Consider the following 17,594-nt stretch of genomic DNA (forward strand, 5'->3'; position numbering starts at 1 on the left):
TATGTCTGAAATAGCTGACTTAAAATGTCAATAACTAAACATATTAATCTATCTGTTCTAGAAAGATAATTTAATTTTTTTTTGAGATGGAGTCTTGCTCTGTTGCCCAGGCTAGAGTGCAGTGGTACAATCTCCGCTCACTGCAGCCTCAGACTCCTGGGCTCAAGCAATCATCCTGCCTCAGCCTCTGGAGCAGCTGGGACTACAGACACCAGACACCAATCCTGCCTAATTTTCTATTTTTAATTTTTTTTGGTAGATATGAGGTCTTGCTATGTTGCCCAGGCTGGTCTCAAACTCAAGGCACATCCGGAACACAAGGACACTGAAAGGTTCAAAGAGATGGAAAAAGATGTACTTAACAACTGACCACAAGAAAGCTGGTGGAGCAGAGTATTATCATCAGACACGACGCATGAGAAAGAGGCCTTACATCATTTAAAAGCAATTCACCAGGAAGATACACTTGGACTTGTTGTATCTCTCCCCGTATTGTTTCAAATATTTATAGGAAATAGACAATTAGAAGAAGAAATTGAAAGATTTGCACTTTTTTTTTTTTTTTGAGACAGAGACTCACTCTATTGCCCAGGCTGGAGTGCAGTGGTACGATCTCCATTCACTGTAACCTCCACCTCCTGGGTTCAAGCAATTCTCCTGCCTCAGCCTCCTGAGTAGCTGGGACTGCAGGTGTGTGCCACCACAGCTGGCTAATTTTTGTATTTTTAGTAGAGATGTGGCTTCACCATGTTGGCCAGGCTGGTCTTGAACTCCTGACCTCAGGTGACTGGTCCACCTTGCCTCCCAAAGTGCTGGGATAACAGGCATGACCCACTGTGCCTGGCTAATTTTAATTTCTTTGATAAGGTTTTATTGCAAAAATTTAAAATCAATGTTAATATACATTTTTTGAAGTTCGCTCCTACAAGGAGGGTGGTCTGGAAAGGGCAGTGATAGTGGCCAGGCAGGGCGGGGAGTAGAGTCAGGCTTCTCACTGAAGCTAGAACACAGTGCTAGAGTGTAACAGGAGTGAATGCTGGGAATTCCTGGTCTCAGCAGATACAGACACAGATATAGAGGTAAATATAGATATGTGAGGTGAGTGGGTATATGTACACGTGTGTAGCACTGTCTGTTGAGAGGGCCAGGAGCGGTGACACCCCACAAAGCAATGGGCACACTGAGTGCATGGATCTTGGTCTCTAAATACCAGTCTTCACTAAAACGGCTGGACTCTGTGGGGAAACGGCTGACTCCACGGTGAAGCAGGCAAAGTACAAAACAAGCCTGGCATGTCTTATTCTGTAAGAAAGCAAAGAAGTGCTCATAAAATGAAAGGACACGTGAGAAGGACACAAGAGGCAGCTTCAAGAGCCTCCCTTGGGCCAAATGTGGGAAAGTTAAAGATAAAAATAAATAATGAAACCAACAGATTATCAAGTATCAGATTTGAATCTATGAATCCACAGTGACATAAACCAAATAAATGGAGAGAAAACTCTTCCTTCAGTAGTAGGAAGAATGGGATTTAAAGAGTCATGATTGGGCAACCATCATAGTGATCTAACTAGAAGATGAGTGTGATGAGGTACAAGATATTTACTTAGTCTCAAAGTATCTCTCCATAAAATACTTAGTTATAAAGGACAAAAAGTAACTTTTCTTTCCTTAAGAGATAAGGAGTCTCAAACTCCTGGGCTCAAGCAATCATCCTGTCTCAGCCTCTGGAGCAGCTGGGAATACAGGCACCTGATACCAATCCTGGCTAATTTTCTGTCTTTAATTTTTTCTTGTTTAACTAGTTAAAGGCAGATGGGCATCTCAGGTAAAGGCCAGCAGGACCTTTTGTAGAGATGGGGTCTTGTTATGTTGCCCAGGCTGGTCTCAAACACCTGGCCTCAAGTGATCCTCCTGCTTCAGCCTCCGTTGGGACTACAGGCATGAGCCACTACTCAAAAATAACTTCATATACAGAAAAGCTGGCAAACACCATCTTGACCAAGTGATCAATGTTACCACGACCACCAATGGGACAGATGGACCCTATGCGCTACATGAATCAGGACACATCATCACTCTGGGAGTTTCTCGCCTAGGCAGTGAGCCCAGGGTCTGATCCTGGGGAAGCACTGCACAATCCCATATCATAAACATTCTACAAAATGACTGCCCTGTAATCTTCCAAAATGTCAAGGTCATGAAAACCAAGGAAGGAAGGAGGAATGTTCCAAGACTGCAGAGACCAGAGAGACATAATGCCTGGGTACAGCATTTGCTCCTAGATTGGACCTTCTGTAGTAAACAACACTGGGACAGCCAGTTAAAGGCAGACGGGCATCTCAGGTAAAGGCCAGCAGGACCTTTCTGTGCTGTTTTTCTATAAGCTTGAAATGGTTTCAAAATAAAATTTAAAAAACGTCTGAGACACTGCTTGGGCATTTCAGCGACTATACGTTTGATGTTACCAACATTTACTCTTACCTGCAAACTCAGTGTAAGAGGCAGCAAAGTGAGGGACACAGTCCCCTCAGGGACACCTCCAAAGGAAAAAACAAACCTCTTTAGCCATAAGGAGTAAAACACTGATACATGCTACCACATGAGTGAACTTGGAAACAAGGAGACACTACACACAATAAACCGCATGTTTATATGATCCCACTTCTATGAAATATCTAGAATAGAGGGAATATCCTGATGGGTGCCTGTTCTGGATATCAGTGGTTGCTGGGGGCTGGCGGAGTAACTGCTAAAGAGTATGAGGGTCTCTTCTTGGGATGATGAAAATGTTCTGAAAATAGATAGTAGTGATGGTCATACAACTGTGTAAGTATCCTAAAACAACTGTATTGTGTACTTCAACATGGTGAATTTTATGGCATATACATTTTATCTCAATTAAAAAAAAATCCTGAGTTAGATGTTCTCAAAGCCAAGATACAAACGTTAGGGTCTAAATGAGGACTTAAGCTTCCTAGTTCCCAAAATATTGCCCAAACACTAAGTCACTCTAATTTCTACTAAAAGTAAAATATTGAAGGCCAGGTGCGGTGGCTCACGCCTGTGATCCCAGCACTTTGGGAGGCTGAGGTGAGCAGATCACCTGAGGTCAGGAATTAAAAAAAAAAAAATTAGCTACTCGGGAGGCTGAGGCAGGAAAATCGTTTGAACCCAGGAGGTGGAGGTTGCAGTGAGCAGAGACTGCGCCACTGTACTCCAGCCTGGGTGACAGAGTGAGACTCCATCTCAAAAACAAAACAAAAAAACCGAGGGCCTGCCACGGAGGTTAAGAGATGAAGCCCTCCCAAGAAGGGGGCCGACAATAGCTCAGAGGCCCCCACATAACTGCTCCAGCTGCTTGTCCAATCCCTTCTGGTCCAAATAAGAAAATTCTACAGCTGTCTCTTGGTATCTGTAGGGGATTGGTTCCAGGACCCTCTACCCTAGTACTCAAATCTATACATCTTAAGGCTCTGATAGAAAATGGTGTAGTATTTGCATAGAACCTACACACACCCTCTTTAATTTAATTTTTGTAGAGATGAGGTCTTGCTTTGTTGCTAAGGCTGGTCTCCCGAGCTCTGGTGATTCTCTTGCCTTGACCTTCCGCAGTGCTGGGATTACAGGCTTGAGCTACCACGCCGAGCTTCCTGTATACTTTAATAAAATCATTTCTAGATTACCTATGTACCTAATACAATGTAAACATCACATAGTTTAACTGTACTGTGTTAAATTTGTATTTTTTAAAAAATTACACACACACACATATGCATGTGTGTGTGTTTTGAGACAGAGTTTCGCTCTTGTTGCCCAGGCTGGAGTGCAATGGTGCAATCTTGGATCACTGTAACCTCGGCCTCCTGGATTCAAGCGATTCTCCTGCCTCAGCCTCCTCAGTAGCTGGCATTACAGGCACCTGCCACCACACCTGGATAATTTTTGTATTTTTAGTAGAGATGGGGTTTCACCATGTTGGCCAGGCTGGTCTCGAACTCCTGACCTCAGGTGATCCACCTGCCTCGGCCTCCCAAAGTGCTGGGATTACAGGTGTGAGCCACTGCACCCAGCCTGTATTGTTTTTTATTGTTTATTTTCCTGTGGAAATGGAGGGCCAACTGTATATCCCAAGGTCTTAACCACCGTCATGAAAGGAGAAATAAACAGAAAATCCAAGGACAATCATAGCTTTCATCTACTGCACCCTGACTTGACAGACTTTTTTTTTTTTTTTTGAGAAGGAGTCTTGCTCTTTCACCCAGGCTGGAGTGCAGTGGCGCGATCTCGGCTCACTGAAGGCTCCGCCCCCTGGGGTTCACGCCATTCTCCTGCCCCAGCCTCCCACGTAGCTGGGACTACAGGCACCCGCCACCTCGCCCGGCTAATTTTTTGTATTTTTAATAGAGACGGGGTTTCACCGTGTTAGCCAGGATGGTCTTGATCTCCTGACCTCATGATCCGCCCGCCTTGGCCTCCCAAAGTGCTGGGATTACAGGCGTGAGCCACCGTGCCCGGCCAACTTGACAGACTTTAAGACAACACTTTTAAACCTGCACAGTTAGCTGTGGAATGCTAAAATCTACTGCTTTCATTTTCATATTCATCCAATAATCCAGGGCATGTCTGAAAATGCCAAATAGGCTACACGACTGGAAACAAACTGCCAGCTCAGGGTCACCCACTCCACATCAAGTCCTCTTCCTCAGACAGAACCAGCTTCACCTCTCTTGGCTGCCTTTCTGGGATTTACTCTCACGCATCCATTCATTCACCCATATCTCTGAAAAGCACATTTATGACAGCTAGCACACTCTCCACTTTGAAATCTTGCCTCCTCAACTTCTGTCACCGCCAATACCTCACACCTACCGCTCCCCACACTCTCCTAATTGTTGGTAAATTTTAAATTCAGTATTTATATTAATGGTCATGTAAGCATTGCTCATACGCTGAGCTATGGTGAATTTAACTACTTTTTTTATATTATAAAGTAAAGCTTCCTTCTTCAAAATTTCCTTGAGAATCCTAATTGCCTCTTTTCATTTGCTTCATTGGCATGTACCTATCCCTAGTTCACACTCTTCCACACGGTCCAGCACAAGAAATGAGTCCCTGGTCTCCCCTCTCTCCTGGGGACCTGCCCTCTGCTCTGGTGTTGGTGGATGTTCTCTCGGCAGGCAGAGCCTGTGTCTTCCTCTGCCTGTGTCGGATGTGGAGCACCCTATTTCCTTCTTTCTCACTTTTAGTTCATTCTCTCCTCTAGTTTTTCCTTACAAATGGCGAGTAGCAGTTAATTTTTTAAAAATCTACATGTCTGAAAAAAGCCTTTCTCTGTACAGAAGTCATGTGGGACAGAGCACAGAATTCTAGTCTCGAGCCCCCCACACACCAAATTGTTCTTAAAAAAACTATCCCAAATGCTCGGGGAAACTGATTTGAGTAATAATAAAACTGCAGTCTCAAAAAAAAAAAAGAATTAGTTTGGAAATAATTTCCTTTTAATTTTTGAGCTGCTGCCATTGCAGTGCCATTGCACTCCAGCCTGGGCAACAAGAATGAAACTCCGTCTCAAAAAAAAAAAAAAAAAAAAAAGAGAGAGAGAGAGAAAGTGTACCAGCTCTTCTTTGTACCTCTGGTTGAATTCAGCTGTGAATCCATCTAGTCCTGGGCTTTTTTTTTTTTTTGCTTGGTAGGATATTATTGCCTCAGTTTCACAACTCATTACTGGTCTATTCAGGGATTCAGTTTCTTCCTGGCTCAGAAAGCCCCATTGCTTTCTGGCTCCCAGTATTGCTACTGAATAGTTCGAGGCCATTTTAAATCACACTTCTTTCTCTCTCCTTCCTGGGAGTTCTTGGGTCTTCTCCACTATTATCCTTTGTTGGATGGATAGACTGCAAAACTTTTCTCCCATTCTGTAGGGTCGTTTGTTCACTCTGATGATAGTTTCTTTTGCTGTGCATAAGCTTTTCAGTTTAATTAAATCTCATTTATCAATTTTTGCTTTTGTTGCAATTGCTTTTGGCATTTTCGTCATGAAATCCTTCCTGTCCCTATGTCCTGAATGGTATTGCCTAGATTTTCTTCCAGGGTTTTTTTTTTGTTTTTGTTTTTGAGACAGGGTCTCACTTCATCGCCCAGACTGCAGTATAGTGGCTTATCTTGGCTCACTGCAACCTCCGCCTCCAAGGCTCAAGTGGTTCTCCTGCCTCAGTCTCTCGAGTAGCTGGGGTTATAGGCACCCACTATCATACCTGGCTAATTATTGTATTAGTAGAGATAGGGTTTCACCATGTTGGCCCCAGGCTGGTCTTGAACTCCTGACATCAAGTGATCTGCCCCTGTCGGCCTCCCAAAGTGCTGAGATTCAGATGTGAGCCACTCTGCCCAGCTCTCATCTAGGGTTTTTACAAGTTTCTTTCTGGTTCAGTCTTGGGAGGGTGTATGTGTCCAGGAATTTATCAATTTCTTTTAGATTTTCCAGTTTATGTGCACAGAGGTGATTGTAGCATTCTCTGATGATCGTTTATATTTCTGTGGGGTCAGTGGGGATATTCCCCTATCATTTCAGATTGTTCATTTGATTATTCTCTATTATCTTCTTTACTAGTCTACCTAGCAGTCTATTTTATTATTTTTTTCAAAAAACCAGCTCCTGGATTTGATTTTTTTCTTTTTTTTGAGATGGAGTCTCGCTCTGTCGCCCAGGCTGGAGTGCAGTGGCGCAATCTCGGCTCACTGCAAGCTCCGCCTCCCGGGTTCACGCCATTCTCCTGCCTCAGCCTCTCCGAGTAGCTGGGACTACAGGCGCCCGCCACCACGCCCGGCTAATTTTTTTGTATTTTTAGTAGAGACGGGGTTTCACCGTGGTCTCGATCTCCTGACCTCGTGATCCACCTGCCTCGGCCTCCCAAAGTGCTGGGATTACAAGCGTGAGCCACCGCGCCCGGCAGGATTTGATTTTTTGAAGGGTTTTTTTGTGTCTCTATCTCTTCAGTTCAGCTCTGATCTTGGCTATTTCTTGTCTTTGAGGTTTGTTTGCTCTTGATTTTTTAGTTCTTTAAGTTGAGATGTTAGGTTGTTAACCTGAGATCTTTCTAGCTTTTTGATGTGGGCATTTAGTACTATAAACTTCCCTCTTAACACTGCTTTAGCTGCATCCCAGATTCTGATATGTTATCTTTGTTCTCATTAGTTTCAAATAACTTCTTGATTTCTACCTTAATTTCATTATTTACCCAAGAGTCACTCAGGAGCAGGTTGTTCAATTTCCATATAGTTGTGTGGTTTTCAGTGAATGTTTAAATCTTGAGTTCTAATTTGATTGTGCTGTGGTGTAAGAGACTGTTTGTTATGATTTCAGTTCTTACGCATTTGCTGAGGAGTGTTTTGCTTCCGATTATGTGATCAGTTTTAGAGAATGTGCCATGTGGTGATGAGAAGAATGTATATTCTGTTGTTTTGGGGGGGACAGTTCTGTAGCTATCTATAAGATCACTTTATCCAGGGCTGAGTTCAGGTCCTAAATATTTTTGTTAACTTTCTGTCTTGATGATCTGTCTCATATTGTCAGTGGGGTGTTAAAGTCTCCTATTATTATTGTGTGGGAGTCTAAGTCTCTGTAGATCTTTAAGAACTTGCTTTATGAATCTGGGGGCTCCTGTATTGGGTGCATATATATTTAGAATAATTAGCTCTTCTTGTGGAACCTTTTGCCATTATATAATGCCCTTCTTTGTCTTTTTTAATCTTTGTTGCTTTAAAGTCTGTTTTGTCAGAAACTAGGATTGCAAGCCTTGTTTTTTTCTGTTTTCCATTTGCTTGGTAAATTTTATTCCATCCCTTTATTTTGAGCCTATGTGTGTCTTTGCACGTGAGACAGGTATCTTGAAGACAGCATACCCATAGGTCTTGGCTCTTTATCCAGCTTGCCATTCTGTGTCTTTTAATTGGGGCATTTAGCCCATTTACATTTAAGGTTAATATTGTTATGTGTGAATTTCATCCTGTCATCATGGTGCTAGCTGGTTATTTTGCAGACTTGTTTTTGTGGTTGCTTTATAGTGTCACTGGTCTATATATTTCAGTGTGTTTTTGCAGTGGCTGGTAACAGTTTTTCCTTTCTGTATTTAGTGCTTTCTTCAGGAGCTCTTGCAAAGCAGGCCTGGTGGTGATGAATTCCCTAAGCACTTGCTTGTCTGAAAAGAATCTTATTTCTGTTTTGCTTATGAAGTTTAGTTTGGCCAGATATGAAATTCTGGGTTGGAATTTTTTTCTAAGAATGTTGAATATTGGCCCCCAATCTCTTCTGGCTTGTAGGGTTTCTGCTGAGAGGTCCCCTGTTAGTCTGAAGGGATTCCCTTTGTAGGTGATCTGGCCTTTCTCTCTGGCTGCCTTTAATATTTTTTCTTCTATTTCAACCTTGGAGAGTCTGATGATTGTACGTCTTGGGGTAGATCTTCTTGTGGAGTATCTTACTGGGGTTCTCTGCATTTCTTGAATTTGAATATTAGCCTGTCTTGTTAGGTTGGGGAAAGTCTCCTGGATGATATCCTGAAGTACACTTTCCAACTTGGTTCCATTCTCCCTGTCTCTTTCAGGTAACCCAATCAGTAGTAGGTTTGGTCTCTTCATGTAATCCCATATTTCTTGGAGGTTTTGTCATTCCTTTTCATTCTTTTCTATTCTTGTCTGCCTGTTTGAGAAAGATAGTCTTCAATGCTCTGAGATTCTTTGCTCTGCTTGGCCTATTCTGCTATTGATACTTGTGATTGCAATGTGAGGTTCTCGTGTTGTGTTTTTCAGCTACATCAGGTCAGTTATGTTTCTCTCAAAACTGGCTATAATAGCTCCTGTGTTGTTTTATCATGGTCCTTAGCTTCTTTGCATTGGGTTACAACATGCACCTTTAGCTCAGCAAAGTTCATTATTACCCACCTTCCAAAGCCTGCTTCTGTCAATAATGCTATCTCAGCCTCAGTCCATTTCTATGCCCTTGCTGGAGAGGTGTTGTGGTCACTTGGAGGAGAAGAGGCACTCTGACTTTTTGAGTGTTCAGCATTTTTGTGTTGATTTTCTCATTTCTGGGGGTTTATCAAACTTTGATCTTTGAGGTTGCTGACCTTTGAATGGGGTTTTTATGGGTTTTTGGTTCATGTTGTTGTTGTTTTCTGTTTTTTTTTTTTTTTTTGATATAGGGTCTCACTTTGTCACCCAGGGTGGAGTGCAGTGGCACGATCTTGGCTCACTGCAACCTCTGCCTCACGGATTCAAGCAGTTCTCCCTCCTCAGCCTGCCACTGTGCCCAGCTATTTTTTTTTTATTTTTTATTTTTTTTATTTTTAGTAGAGATGGGGTTTCACCACATTGGCCAGGCTGGTCTTGAACTTCTGACCTCAGGTGATCTGCTTGTTTCAGCCTCCCACAGTGCTGGGATTACAGGTGTTTGTTTTTTGAGACAGTCTCGCTCTGTTGCCCAGGGTAGAGTGCAGTGGTGTGATCTCAGCTCACTGCAACCTCTGCCTCCCCAGGTTCAAGTGATTCTCCTGTCTCAGCCTCCTAAATAGCTGGGACTACAGGTGCCCACCACTACACCCAGCTAATTTTCGTATTGTTAGTAGAGATGGGGTTTCACCATGTTGTCCAGGCTGGTCTTGAACTCCTGACCTCAAGTGATCTGCCCACCTCAGCCTCCCAAAGTGCTGGGATTACAGGTGTAAGCCACCACACCTGGACTGTTATTTTTCTTTTACTAGTCAGGCCACTCTACCATAGGGCTGCTGCAGTTTGCCAGGAGTCCGCTCCAGACCCTAGTTGCCTCGGTTTTTCCTGTACCTGGAGGTATCACCAGCAAAGCCTGTGAAACAGAAAAGATAGCAGACAGCTTCCTCCTCTAAAAGCTTTGTCCCAGGAGGGTACTGACTTGTTGCTGGCCCAAATGCATCTGTAGGGGGTGGCTCACCCAGTCAGGAGGAAGAGGGTCAGGGACCCACTTAAAGCAGCCTGGCTGCTTTTTGCAGAGTAGGTATGCTGCATGTGAGGGAACTCTTCCTTATCCAGACTGTTTATATTCTCCAAAGCCAGCAGGCTGAAATGGCTGAGTCAACCAAACTAGAGATGGTGGCCATCCCACCCCCCTGGGAACCTGGATCCATCTCAGGCAGATTTCCAGCCTGCTGCTGTTGGCTGGCTAGAATTCCAAGCCAGTGGGTCTTAACTTGTGAGGTGCTGTGGAAGTGGGCCTCACAGAATGACACTGCTTGGCTCCCTGGATTCAGCCCCCTTCCTAGGGATTTGTAAAAACAGATTTCCCACCTTGCTGGGGGTCCTGAGGCTGAAGTATGTGAAACTCCTAGGTCTCTGTGTGTGCCTCAGTGGCTGCTCTGAGACTGAACACAACTCTGTGTATTGGACCCAAGGTCCTAGTGGCATGGGCTCATGAGGGGATCTCCTGATCCGCGGGTTGCAAAGATCTGTGGGAGAGGTGTGGCTTCCTGGGTGAGGTTGCACAGTCACTCACCATTTCCCTTGGCTGGGGATGGGGGTTCCTTTGGCTCCATGCTGCTCTTGGGTGGGCCATCAGCCCCCACCTTCACTTTTCTTCACCCTCCGTGGGTTGAGCTGTTTCGCCTAGTTAGTTCTAGTGCAAGAACCTGAGTATTTCAGTTGAAGGTGAATTCACTCACCCCTTTTCTTTCCTCTTCGTGAGTGGCGTGGACCTCAGTTGCTTCTAGTCAGCCATCTTGGATCCTCCTATATTATAATTTTAAATATCTGTGCTTAGAACTGAGGCTGCCATACCTCTGTGGATGATGGAGATGAAACTGTGGAGCCCAAGTTCTGCTGGGGTTGGGTTCCTATTGTTGCATGTGGGGCTGGGCCGTAAACCTGCTAAAAAGTAGCACAGCATCTGCCAGCACAACTCTGAAGGACAGAGAGGCTGATGGCCCCTGCCTGGCGTGCAGACCAGGTAGGCGACACGGGGTGGGGATGGACTGGGACAGCCTATATTTTAATTTGCAAACGTTTTTATGTTCTCCATTTGTTTCTATCATGGTATCCTGCTCGTTTCAGAGATGCAGTGTTTTATTTCTGTGAAGGTTTTGTGAAAATGTAATACAGTGATACATTCACAAGGCTCAAATTCTGAAGGTTTAAAAATGAGTCCACGGCGCAAGTCTCCCTCTCAGCACTGTTTCAAAGCCTGCTAGCTTGGCCACCCTTCCCTGGGGCCATTAATGTCACCAGTTCATTCTATAGTGTGGAATATAGTGCACATATAATTTTCTCTCTTTTCCCCACAAGCAGTAGCTACTATACAGAGTTTTTAATCTTTTCTCCATGTAATGATGCATCTTGAAGGACGTCTCATTATTGGGACATAAAGAGCTGCTTCCTTGTTTGTACAGTCGCCCAATATTCTGTTCACATGGATGCATCACCATTTATTTAGCTGGCTTTTATTTATGTACTTATTCAGAGACAGGGTCTCACTCCAGGTGCCCAGGCTGGAGTGCAGTGGCACGATCTCGGCTCACTGTAGCCTCGACCTCCTGGGCTCAGGTGATTCTCCCACCTCAGCCTCCTGAGTAGCTGGGACTACAGGTACATGCCACTACACCCAATGAATTTTTGGTATTTTTAGTAGAGATGAGGTTTCTCCATGTTGCTCCAGCTGGTCTCAAATTCCTGGACTCAAGCAATCTGCCCACCTTAGCCTCCCAAAGTGCTGCGATTACAGGTGTGAACCACTGTGCCAGGCTATTTAACTGGCTTTCTAATGGTTAATTCCCAAAATTTTACTATTACAAACAAGGCTGATAAAAATAAAAAAGTTACAAGATAAAATTTTACATTTCTGGTAAAGAAGCATTCCTGTTTCTCATGAGCATGAACTGTGAGCCCTTTCTGGGACTCCTGGGAACATGTTGGCTTGCACTGTGACTTTGCCGCTGCAGGCTGTGAGAGTTCAGCCTTCCCTACTCTGCAACGTCAGGTCCCACTCACTGTTTCATTTCCCAGCTTCCAAATATTGCTGCTATCCCTCATCTTTTGTGGGCTGTTTTCCCATTCTTTGTTCTTATGGATTTAAATGTTTAAAAAATTCTTTCACTGTCATTGTATTCAGGGTTTTGAGGGAATAAAAATAAATACATATATTCAGTCTGCTATCTTCAATCTGAAGTTTCTAATCCCTTGCTTTTACAATTTCTTTAGGTTATATTATGTTTTTTTCTGGAAATGTGGCAATGGCTCAGTTTGGATATGAGGTTTTCATCTCTGTGCAATGGGGGAACACTCATCAGCAGATGTAGGCAGGGGATGCTCAGACCCTCCACCTGAAGGCATGGATTGCTAAGGTTGGTCTCTATCATGGATTTTTATTGTTCTCCAATCACGTTTAGTATGAAATGTAACACAATATTCTAAATTCAAAATTAATTTTTTTTCTGATGGGAAATTGAAACTTGATGGCTAGGTTAAGAAAAATAAGGAAAAGAAAACAATAATAAACACGGCTTCATGAGGGAGGCCTGAATCAGACCAAGCTCTTTTTGATAGTCACAGGTTAAAACAAGCCCACAAAGAAACAGCAGGTCACGTAGGCAACGGGCTCCCAGACTGCAATAGTGACAGTTCCCACAATATTCAGCATCGAGGAGACCTTTCCAGGATTGCCATAGTCTATCAGATGTGCAGAATTTTACAAGGGCCAGTGACCGGAGTGCTCCCAAAAGGAGGGGCCCAGACAAGTTGGACATATTTAGTCTGGGTGTGAGGGCACTTGGGGAGCCCCAGCAAGAGCTTTCAGATATGCGAAGGGCCTGAGTAAGGAGAAAAGCTCCTTCTAGTCAGGACTAGCAGTCACACTTAAGCTTCCTGGACATCACAAACCCTAGCACACACACACATAACCACAAAAGGAAGTGAGCAGGCCATGCCCACCATTTATGTAATTATTTACCTATGCATCACAACTAATACAAACACCTCAGAAGACAACACTACTCTTATCACAAGCAATCCTCTGATATTTTCTTCTGTTCTAGTTTGTTTACTTAAATGATTACTGTAACCCACTCTAAAGCGCTCACAGTCCAGCCCAGATCACACCCACAGCACAGAGACTGCTCCACTGGAAAAAAAACAGGGTTGTGGTTTAGGATTCTAAGGGGGTAGGCCGAATCGCAGGAGGGAATGGGAAGTCCCAGAGGCAGTGGGCAGCCCTGATGGGGCAGGAGGGAGTGGGGAATCCAGGGAGGCGGGAGGCAGTCCTAGGAAGCAGTGAGCTCCATGACATGGAGGATAGTCACACCTGTGTCAGAGAAGGACAAAAGAATAATTTCCCCACTGAGTAAGAGGCTGGATTGGATGACATGCAAAGCCCCTCTTCCAAATCGAGGCCCTTACTCATCAGGACAAATATTTACCAACATCTATAAGAACAAACCCCACCAGGTTGTAGAATACCTCCCCTGCCCTGTTCTCACCCCTTCCTTCCTTTCCCACTGGCCTACCTGGAAGACGAGTACACCCATGTGGGAAACCGCCAGTTGAATCTTGGTTCCTTCCCTGTCAGAAGCCATGTGAAATCTGATGCCGTACATTTCCAACTTTCGAGCAATTTCGAGCACCTGGAAATCCGACTCGGCAGGTGTCTGGCCCCTGTAATAAAAAACGGTAGAATCATACACTACAAACACTCGATTTCTGAAAGAGCCAAAATGCATTATAGAAGTGATCAGGAAAAGCAACAATGAAGGCTTTGTGTGTTTAGAGGGCAGATCGTTCACTGTATGTTTACCCACCACAAAAACAGCATACCACACGTGCAGGCCAAAGACACCCTCAGTTTTCTTCTATTCTGTAACTACTTTGTAATGGGTAGAACACTTTCTTTGCATACACTAGCTACTCAGCCTTACATCTGCTCGATAGTGACAAGGCTATACACAAATACTACTGGCAGAGACAAATTTTAAATCGGAAGAAATACCACAGAGGGCCGGGCGCAGTGGCTGACGCCTGTTAATCCCAGCACCTTGGGAGGCGGAGGCGGGTGGATCACCTGAGGTCAGGAGTTTGAGACCAGCCTGGACAATGTGGCGAAACCCTGTCTCTACTAAAAACACAAAAATTAGCCAGGCATTGTGGTGGAGGTTGCAGTGAGCTGAGATCATGCCACTGCACTTCAGCCTGGGTGACAGAGCAAGACTCCATCTCAAATAATAATAATACTAATAATAAAAAGAAATGAAAAAGAAAATGAGTGTGATGAGATAGTAGTGTTATCTATGGTATTTCTTTTCTTTCTTTTTTTTTTTTTTTTGGATGGAGTCTCGCTCTGCTGCTCAGGCTGGAGTGAAATGGTGCAATCTCGGCTCACTGCAACCTCTGCCTCAAGCGGATTCTCCTGCCTCAGCCTCCTGAGTAGCTGGGACGACAGGTGTGCACCATGACACCCAGCTTTTTGTATTTTTTAGTAGAGACAGGGTTTGCCATGTTGGCCGGGCTGGTCTCAAACTCCTGACCTCAGGTGATCCGCCTACCTCGGCTTCCCAAAGTGTTGGACAGGAGCCACTGCACCCGGCCAATTCCTTTTCATCTTAAAAAATATTTTTTACTATCTGAAACACTTGTGTCTTATAAACCCGTTTTCTCACTCACTCTCACTCACTCACTCGCTCGCTCATTCGTTTAGACAGGGTCTCGCTCTGTCACCCAGGCTGGAGTGTAGTGGCATAATCTTGGCTCACTGCAAGCTCCGCCTCCCAGGCTCAAGCGATCCTTTCGCCTCAGTCTCCTGAGTAGCTGAGACCACAGGCACGCACCACCACACTTGGCTAATTTTTTGTAGTGACAGGGTTTTGTCATGTTGCCCAGGGTGTCTTGAACTCCTGGACTCAAACTTGTCAGCCTCTCAAAGTGTTGGGACTACAGGCATGAACCACTGTGCCTGGCTTTTTTCTCCAGTTTCAAAGATCCAAAAGCCATGTGATAAAGTCAAGAAAAGCACTTCTTTAATATCCTATTCAGTGATTATAAAGGTGTTTTCAGTGGATCATTGAAGAACCATTAGAATCATAAGACAATGTAAGAAATGTATAATAATTAAAATAAAGGTACAATATTGTCTTTAAAAAAAAAAACCTGAATTATCAAAAGAAATAAGATGTGCAATGAAGCTGTGGTGACGGTGATAGACAGTCTCAAATTAACACAGCGAAGGCCTATGACGTAGAGCAGAGCTTCCTCCTTCCTGGCTTATTCGGGAAGAGTTCAACTGTATTCCCGTATGAAGCAGACCACACGACTCACCCTTCTCTTACTGGCTTTCTAGGGTTTTTAGCAGATACATGTGCACATGTAAGCACACACACATGCAGAGACACACAGGCACAAGAACATGTGCAAGTAAACATAACCACAGTATACAATGTACACAGGAACACACATCAACACACATGAACATATGAGACACACACAGAAACACAATGCATGCATAGGAACACATATAACATACACGCACATATGACCACACAGCCACCTATGTATACACAGAAAACACACACACACACACACACACACACACACACACACACACAGGACTACCCTGAAGGTCCCGTTCTTTGTTCTTCCACAGGCAGGCTTCTCGACATAAGTGCCCAAAGATGTTGTCACTGTCTCTCTCCTCACTGCACTTTCAGTGTACTTGAATCTAGAATTCACCCTCAACGCTCACTGAAGCTGCTGAAGGCGATGCATTGCCACACTGCCAAGCTCAGAAACCTGCTCCTGTGCCTACCTCCCCGGGCCTGTAGTCTCCACACAAGAGGCTGTGGCCACTATCCTAAAACATGCTCTCTTGGCACCTGTGCCCTTCCATGCTTCTGGCTGCTGAAGGCTCTTGTGGGTGCCTCATCCTGCACTCAGCCTCTCAAATGTCAGTTCTTCAGGGGTTCATCCTGGGCTCTTCTCCCTTCCTGACCTGTATCTGCCCTCTGCCTAGCTCATTTCACCCACCGCACAGGTTAGCCCGGCCTACGTGCTGACAACACTCTCCCCAGCATCCCAAACCCACCCACCCACTAGGGACTGTCCCTCAGGTTGGACAGTTCGCAGCACAATGCCCAATTCTCCCTTCCTCATGTCCAGCCCCTGCTGTGTGTCTCAGCAGGAGAGACTGTCCCCAATCCTAGGAATGCAGACTGAACCGGTGACCGTTGCCTGCTGGGATGGCACATAACACTGGCAGAGGGCCCTTGGCTCCATGGGTCGAGGTCTGGATGTGACACTCAGAACAGCTGTACCTTCCTCACTACCAGCCAGAATAATGGCAACACTTGAAAGAGGCAGAGCCAAGGGTGCCCGGGAGAACAGAGCAGGAGCTCTACCCGTACTGCCATGGAGGCCTCCTCAAGGTCAGATCAGGCAAATGGATGAGAAGCACCGACTTACACACACAAGATGCCCCACACCGTCATGTCCGAGATGGAGCTCTGCACGCGTGGTCTCACCGTATATACAATGGGGTAAAACCATGCGTGCCATGATGTGGGTTTGAGGATTACACACAAATGCTCGTAAGAGCTGTCCGTCATTGCCACTACGGCCTCTCCAGTATCAGTTGGCACTTCTACCTCCAGCCCTTGAACCCAAACTGCCCATGCCACGCTGGAACCTCCCTCTCCTCTCTGCTTCCTTCTCCCTCCCTTCCCAGGCTGGTGCTTTGCCTGGAATGCTTCCTCCCTGGCTTTGTCCTCCTAGGTCCTCCCACGAGCCTCCTTGAGCCTGCCCTTGGCCTTCTTTCAGCTCACAGCATATGAGCTATGTTCCTGCTACACTGCACACATTCTCATCTGTAGAAACGGATCTGTGTATCTCATGACTGCCATGCTGTCAGGCACATAAAAGGCACTCCTCTGCAAACACAAGAGATCCCCCACACTGGGAGTGGTGAGGTGCACGAAATGCACACAGTCTTACAGGTAAGAGCTGTATGGGTAGGCATCTCAGTCTGTGCCATTCAAACCAACTCCCCCGTGCTGACAGCAGTGGTGGATGCATAGTTGGCACTCATACTTTGAAGGTGTGAAAGGGCAGCTGCCAGCAGGTCCCAGTAGAGCCTTAATGACACACATGAATATACATGATCTGACAAACAAATCTGCATCTCAACAGGATGTGTCACAAAGGCAAGGCTAAGTCCTCCTGACTCACTTTCACCAGCTGAGCGCTCCCCTTTGGTGACTAAAGCTCCCAGCCACCTGGGCCAGAGCCCACAGCCCTTTCCCATACCATTCTTCAATCCTTTTCCCCTTAGCTAGCACTCTTTCTCTAGGTCTCTATCACTTCCATCCAGAAAAACCCACCAGTGTCAAGCCTTAGAGAAATCAAAGCAAGATGAGATGAAGGACATGGGTGCCAGGTGATTCCCAATGCCCTGACACAGGTAGACACTGTTAGCCTCACACAGTGCCCCCTCCTCCACCACAGCAGTGTCTTCCCCGTAGAGGACTCTTTCTGCCACACTGCAGAAGCTGAGACCCCCACAATAGCCACCCCATCCTGCTCAGAAGCATCCTCCTCCCCCA

The 17,594-nt window shown here is 45.2% G+C and overlaps 1 protein-coding gene across 6 annotated transcripts in view; it reads right to left on the reverse strand.

Moving 5' to 3' along the window:
* The window catches only part of FARP2 (FERM, ARH/RhoGEF and pleckstrin domain protein 2), a 142,002-nt gene that overhangs the window by 63,150 nt on the left and 61,258 nt on the right, over positions 1-17,594 (reverse strand). For all 6 annotated transcript variants that reach the window (XM_058436407.1, XM_032761258.2, XM_058436406.1 and 3 more), the window contains one exon: positions 13,518-13,665. In XM_058436407.1, coding sequence (XP_058292390.1) covers positions 13,518-13,665 — 148 coding nt within the window. The remainder of the gene's footprint in view (positions 1-13,517; positions 13,666-17,594) is intronic.

This window comes from Hylobates moloch, unplaced genomic scaffold (genome assembly GCF_009828535.3).
Source record: "Hylobates moloch isolate HMO894 unplaced genomic scaffold, HMol_V3 SCAFFOLD_1, whole genome shotgun sequence".
Classification (NCBI taxonomy): domain Eukaryota; kingdom Metazoa; phylum Chordata; class Mammalia; order Primates; family Hylobatidae; genus Hylobates; species Hylobates moloch.